We start from the raw sequence: 7,846 nt of genomic DNA, 5'->3' as shown, positions 1-7,846 counted from the left end.
GTTGTCCCTTCTAGTCGTAGCTCCTCTTTCTAGGGTGAAATTAGGCTAAATTAATTTTCTAAGAACGTCAACATTGCGCCGCCGATCTCCCGATCCCTTTTGAATATCGATATTTCAAGTTGTTATCTATTTTTCAGTGACGAAGAGTTTCATTTTTTCCGTGCTGAGAAAACGAAAGTAGAGAAAACGAAAACAAGACGGTACCGATGAACGTATATTATTCTTGTCTTATTATTTTGATTTTACAAAGATCTTTGTAATCGCATCATTGTGCCATGGCTTCGTTTGATATGGACGACGATATTCACAGACTTGAGGGATCAAATAATGAAGAACGAGGAGGGCTAGTTATCATGAAAAAAGGACCTTCAAAAGAAGGCGGCGATTTGATTACTTTCAAAAAGCCAACAGACATTCTTCCTCGTAAATCTATATTGGGATTGGATAGACTTGCAGCGTTGAAAAGGGATTCGAACGATGATAAGGGAAGCTCAACGCCCAAACGTTCAAAAGTCATGTCATATCGAGATGATGAGGACGATGACGATGTTGATATTGATGTTTCCTCCAGCAAAAAATCGAAGTCGAGGGAGCAAGACAGGTTAGCCTAATGTTTGACCTAAGTGTTTTAGGCTCTTTTCACCGTACGGTGATAATAGCCTGACAGACTATTTTCACCGTATGTATTAGCCAATCAGAAGCCAGGATACTAACTGTGACGTTTGGTTGTGCCTCTGCATCCAGACATTAGAATTCGACCCGAAATCATTTTCTTCCTGCGCGCAGACCAGTTTAAAAAAAAGGGAACAAGGAACAAGGGAGGCCTTGATAGATTTGTGAAAGTTAAACATTTTCTAATTTGACCATTATTTTGATTCTCGGCCGCCATTTTGATTTGTGAGGTATTGAAAGGCAGTCAAAGCAGTCCTAGGGTTTTTTGTTTTTTTTTTCTATTAGGAATAGTTGGAGGTTGTTTGTTTTTCCTATAAGGGGTAGTTAAAGGTACTAGGTTGTATTTTTTCTTAGGAGCAAATATTTGGCATGATGAGCTTTCGGAAGGCCTCCCAAAGCTATAATAATACAGGCGGGATGGCAGATTCAGAATCGGTTACAGTTACCGATGAAGCTTTCCAATTTCGTGGCGGCGAGATAGGGTCTCGACCCCGCGACCTTTCTGGTACAACAACAACACCTGGCCAGGGAGGGCGTGGCTCTACTGTATGAGTATGAGCTATTCACAACTCGAGAAATAGTGATTTCAATTTCTATGTCTATCTTGAGCCGCTACCCTCGATTTCTTGAGGTCATGGGTTCAACACAGACAAACGCCGCAAAGTTTGTTAGCTACCAAGATACCATTATCACCGTAGGGTGAAAATAGTGTGTCAGGCTATTGTCACCGTATGGTGAAAATCGTCCACCAAGATATTACTGTATTGTGAAAATAAGTCTCCCACACTATTATCACCAAGATATTATCGTACGGTGAAAATGGTCGGCTCCCCCCTATTATCACCGTACAGTGAATATAGCCTTCCACACCATTATTACCGTACGGTGAAAATAGTGTGTCAGGCTATTTTCACTGTACGATGAAAATCGTCTCCCGCACTATTATCACCGTACGATGAATATCACCATTATAATGAATATAGTCTCCCGCACTATAATCACCATACACTGAATATAGCCTTCCACACCATTATCAATGTACAGTGAAGATAGTGTGTCAAGCTATTTTCACCGTACGGTGAAAATCGTTTACCAAGATATTACCATACGGTGAAAAAAGTCTCCTTCACTATTATCACCGTACGGTAAAAATCGTCCACCAAGATATTACTGTACGGTGATAAGTCTCTCACACTATTATCACCGTACGATGAAAATCGTCCACATAGATATTGCTTGTACGGTGAAAAAAAGTCTCCCACACTATTATCACCATACGGTAAAAATCGTCCACCAAAATATTACGGGACGGTGAAAAAATTCTCCCACACTATTATCACCGTATGCTGAAAATCGTCCACCAGAATATTACGGGACGGTGAAAAAAGTCTCCCACACTATCATCACCGTACGGTGAAAACCGTCCACCAAGATATTTCCGTACCGTGAAAATAGTCTCCTACACACAGTCAGGCTATTATCACTGTACTGTGAAAATAGCCTGACAGACTATTTTCACCGTACAGTGAAAATAGCGGCTTCCAATGTTTAAATGACAGTATGAAATTTGTTTTACGAGGATGCTGTATATCATCATCCCATTAACATTACCAATTTGAATTTTGTCTCTGAATCTGTAAAAATAAGCAGAGTCATTCAGTTTATTATTTGTTATCTGGAATTTTATTTTCCTCTCTTTGACTTTGCTAACTTTTATTTAACATTACATCATGTGTGAATGTGTGCAGTCATGTTAGTAGATCAAATAGAAATAGAATGTGTTATCCCCATCTTATAACTTCATTCATATGGAATTATCACCACACCCATCTCGAAAAGAGGACGAATGAATCCCGTTGGATAATAATAATAATAATAACAACACAACACCATTTTATTTTCATCAAAGCAGCAAACATGCAAACATGGTTGTTTATAAACAATAATGTGATTATCGACCTCTCACTGATTATTGTTATTGTTTTTATACCGCCAAATGGGTGACACATTATCACACAATTTTCTTTATCATATTATAAGCGTTTAGATTTACACATAGTTTTTTATGTTAGTTCTAATGATCAAGCAGTAGACCAGTGGGTATTTTTTTACTTTGACGCAAGCCATTGATTATAAAACTTGTGTAGTTTAGTAGTTTGCTATGTTTATCAACCACTGCCATTGTTTACATTATTTAGGTGTCTATTGTTCCTTACCAAGAAGAGTAAATGGTTAAAGTATGAACATATTACCATACAGTATGCCGAATTAACCAGTAGATTTTTGACCAATCAAAACATGGAATTTGTGACACACCCTCACACGTGCTCGGACAAACATAGTTGCTTGTTTATAAACAGTAACGTGAATGAAATTGACCAATCACTGATCATTGTTATTGTCTTTATACCACCAAATGGGTGACAAGTTGTCACACGATTTTCTCGATCAGATAATAAACGTTTAGATTTACACATAGTTTTCTGTGTTAGTTCTACTGATCAAGCGGTTGAACAGTGGATATTTTACTTAAACACATACCAACGATAGTAAAATCTGTGTAATTTGCTGTGTCTACCAATCACTGCCATTATTTACATTATGACGATTGTCCGAGAGGCGTGGATATCTACCTGTCTATTCCAGCACACTCTGCAAGATGACACTCTTGAGCTGGGACGACAAAATTTTATCTATATAATTATAAGTCGTTACCTCCCATGAGTATAGGATTTCAGCATGTCAGATTCTAGCATCCTTTTTGGCTTCTCCTGAGAACATGCTAGAAGAATCCAGCAAGTACTGTATTGGGTGTTGATAGATTCAATTCAACATCATTGTTAATAATTAACAGATTTTGTTAATTTGAATACACGCAATGACACCATTCTTTTCTAAAGGAGCGATGTTATCTGACTTAGTTGGAGGTTTTTTTTCTGTTCGTTTAAAAAAAGGGGCCGTTAAAAAAATTTGTTACAATTTTTTTTTTTTTTAAACTTTTTATTTATTTTTTATTTTTATATTTTTCATTTAGACACTATAGAAAATCCCGAGAGGAAACTCCTTCACATCCTGGTGGTGTTTCATCAGCTGCAAGGGAGCGACTTGATAAGATTCAAAGAGACAAAGAAAGGGGGTTGAAAGTCTCCTCTCAAGATTGGGATAAAGACAAGAGAAGAGATAGAGATCGAGATAGAGACAAAAAGCACAGAAAAGGCAGAGGTTTGTGATTGTGTGTTTGTGTGTGTGTGTGTGTGTGTGTGTGTATGGAATGCTTACATATGTAAGTATGTGTACATATGTATGTGTGAGTGTTAAGGTATTTTAAAATGGTCTCTAACCACTGTCTTTGAACATCTGTAATCTTTTCTGTATGACTTTATATATATATATATATATATATATATATATATATATATATATATATAATATATAATATATATATATATATATATATATATATATATATATATATATATATTATATATATATATATATATATATATATATTATATATATATATATATATATATATATTATATATATATATATAATATATAATATATATATATATATATATATATATATATATATATATACATATATATGTATAATTTTTAGACTTTGATTCAGAAGCTAAACGGCAGTCTCAAGAGATAATTTGTGGCAAAGTCATAGTTTTAAACAATCACAGGATCTGTTTAAGCTGATGTTCTGATTGCGATGCGATGATATTTTCAGGGTTTAAAGAAAAACACACTTAAGCTAATTTATTAAGGAGGCAATTATTGTTGAAAATGGGAAATCTGCTATGTCTTTGATATTCATATCTAAATAAACTAATAATTCTTATTTTAGCTTCACTAAAAAAATAAAGTTAAAAAAAAACAAAACAAATAAAATCCAAAAAAAAACTTGAGCTTAAATATTTGTATCGCACAATATTCACTAAATGTGCTCAAAGCACTTTACAAGTGGTCCCTAGCCTTCATCAATCTGTAATTTTTTGGGGTTTTTTTTGTTTGTTTTCTTTTCTGCAGATCGGGACAGTCATAGGAGCTCCCGTTCAGATGACAGATCTGATCGTAGTCACTCGCATAGGAGTTCCAGAAGTTGGGATGAAACTCCAGAGACCGGTCGTTTTCAATATAATCGAGATGAAATACCAACTCCCAACATAAGAGTCAAGGGTAATTTTCTTTCTTTTTTTTAAATATCATCATCATCATCATCGCCGTCATCATCATCATCATCATCATCATCATCATCATCATCATCATCATCATCATCATCATCATCATCATCATCGTCGTCGTCATCATCATCATCATCATCATCATCATCATCATCATCATCATCATCATCATCATCGTCGTCGTCGTCGTCATCATCATCATCATCATCATCATCATTATCACCACCATCATCATTGTCATCATCGTGGCTTATGCCTCGTGGACGTGCCATCCGCAACTGCCAACCGAAACAAGCTTCTGTACTGCTCCATCCTTCCACATTCAGTCACTGGCTTAATTGAGCTTAAATAATTGAGCTTTATATAGCGCAATATCCACTAAACGTGCTCAAATAGCGCTTTACAAGGGGTCCCTGGTCAACAGCAACATTTAACATGTAGGATGGGACATGACGTCTGTAAGGCGATATTACAAAACTTTCGGACAAAGACAATGCTTTCAACGACCAGGTACTCATTTTACATCTGAGTACGGTGAGAGAATGTGAGTAAAGAGCCTTTTCCAAGGACTCAACTATGCGCCGAGTGCGAGGCTCGAACCCAGGAGTTTCCGATCTGAAAGCGAGTGTCATACCACTAGACCACATAGCCGCACAAAGTTTTATTTTATTAACAGTTAGTTGCGTATAGATAAATTAAATTTTGGTTTATTGTCGGGTGAGATGTAATATTCTCTTTATTTATTTTTTAAAAACCTCATCTTGAATTATCCAAAGGAATAAAAAATTTATTTTTTCTCTCACAGACAGACACTCCTTCACTCCAAAGTAATTATTATTTTTTTTTCTCTCACAGACACTCCTTCACTCCAAAGTAATTATTATTTTTTTCTCTCTCACAGACACTCCTTCACTCCAAAGTAATTATTTTTTTTTTCTCTCCCAGACACTCCTTCACTCCAAAGTAATTTTTTTTTCTCTCCCAGACACTCCTTCACTCCAAAGTAATTTTTTTTTCTCTCCCAGACACTCCTTCACTCCAAAGTAATTTTTTTTTCTCTCCCAGACACTCCTTCACGCTCCACATGGGATGATGACGAGGATGACTCTGGCCAACCCCGCTTGTCATCTTGGGATTTCCCTACACCTGACACACACTCATCGTCTTCGTCGCGACGTGACGATAGAAGTGACAGATCTGAGAGAAGGAGGGACGTCGGCAGCATCAGACAACACGGTGGTCATCACGGTCACCGGTCAGAGAGGAGTTCTAATAAAGGCCGGTCAGACAAGTAAGCTTTGAATCGATTAACTCTCTCTCGAGTTCACCCTCATTGAAAATCGAACAAATTTGTTCGATTTTCCATGCTTGTGAACTCGAGAGAGTTAAGCATGTGAATCAATTAAATATGTAACTATATTATTAAACACTGAATCTATTAAATATATGAATCAATTAAACATGTGAATCAATTAACCACTGAATCAGTTAAACATGTGAATCAATTAAATATGTAACTATATTATTAAGCACTGAATCGATTAAATGTATGAATCAATTAAACATGTGAATCAATTAACCACTGAATCAGTTAAACACATGAATCAATTAAGTACCTGAATCAACTAAAACACCACAGTAGTCATCATAGCCATCGGTCAGAGAGGAGTTCTAATAAAAGCCGTTCAGACAAGTAAGCATTGAATCAATAATTAAGCATGCGAATCAATTAAATGTATAACTATATTAAACACTGAATCGATTAAATATATGAATCAATTAAACACACAAATCAATTAACCATTGAATCAGTTAAACACGTGAATCAATTTATTACCTGAATCAACTAAAACACCACAGTAGGCATCATAGCCATCGGTCAGAAAGGAGTTCTAATAAAAGCCGGTCAGACAAGTAAGCATTGAATCAATTAAGCATGTAACTATATTAAACACTGAATCAATTAAATATATGAATCAATTAAACATGTGAATCGATTCACCATTGAATCAGTTAAACACATGAATCAATTAAGTACCTGAATCAACTAAAACACCACAGTAGTCATCATAGCCATCGGTCAGAGAGGAGTTCTAATAAAAGCTGGTCAGGCAAGTAAGCATGGAATCAATTAAATATGTAACTATATTAAACACTGAATAGATTGAATCAATTAAACAGGTGAATCAATTAAACACATGAATCAATTAAGTACCTGAATCAACTAAAACACCACAGTAGTCATCATAGCCATCGGTCAGAGAGGAGTTCTAATAAAAGCCGGTCAGACAAGTAAGCATTGAATCAATTAAATATGTGAATCAATTAAATATGTAACTATATTAAACACTGAATCGATTAAATATATGAATCAATTAACCATTGAATCAGTTAAACATGTGAATCAATTAAGTACCTGAATCAGTTAAACACATGAATTAATTAAGTACCTGTATCAACTAAAACACCACAGTAGTCATCATAGCCATCGGTCAGAGAGGAGTTCTAATAAAAGCCGGTCAGACAAGTAAGCATTGAATCAATTAAATATGTAACTATATTAAACACTGAATCGATTAGATATATGAATCAATTAAACACATGAATCAATTGACCATTGAATCAGTTAAACACGTGAATCAATTAAGTACCTGAATCAACTAAAACAGCACAGTAGTCATCATAGCCATCAGTCAAAGAGGAGTTCTAATAAAAGCCGGTCAGACAAGTTATCATTGAATCAAATAAGCATGTGAATCAATTAAATATATAACTATATTATTAAACACTGAATCGATTAAGTATATGAATCAATTAGACACGTGAATCACTTAACCATTGAATCAGTTAAACACATGAATCAATTAAGTACCTGAATCAACTAAAACACCACAGTAGTCATCATAGCCATCGGTCAGAGAGGAGTTCTAATAAAAGCCGGTCAGACAAGTAAGCATGGAATCAATTAAATATGTAACT

At 35.3% G+C, this 7,846-nt stretch overlaps 1 protein-coding gene across 1 annotated transcript in view; it reads left to right on the top strand.

Annotated features, from left to right (window-relative positions):
• Nucleotides 1-165: 165 nt before the first annotated feature.
• Nucleotides 166-7,846, top strand: part of LOC144977551 (pre-mRNA-splicing factor ATP-dependent RNA helicase PRP16-like) — a gene marked incomplete at its 3' end in the record, with an annotated part of 60,673 nt that continues 52,992 nt past the window's right edge. Inside the window, 4 exon segments of the mRNA XM_078922890.1 lie at nucleotides 166-601; nucleotides 3,707-3,894; nucleotides 4,713-4,862; nucleotides 5,933-6,158. Of these exon segments, the coding sequence (XP_078779016.1) occupies nucleotides 276-601; nucleotides 3,707-3,894; nucleotides 4,713-4,862; nucleotides 5,933-6,158 (890 nt within the window).

This window comes from Berghia stephanieae, chromosome 7 (assembly GCF_034508935.2).
Source record: "Berghia stephanieae isolate SIO BIC M18660-M18661 chromosome 7, UCSD_Bste_1.3, whole genome shotgun sequence".
Classification (NCBI taxonomy): domain Eukaryota; kingdom Metazoa; phylum Mollusca; class Gastropoda; order Nudibranchia; family Aeolidiidae; genus Berghia; species Berghia stephanieae.
This window is presented reverse-complemented; position numbering and strand designations above follow the sequence as displayed.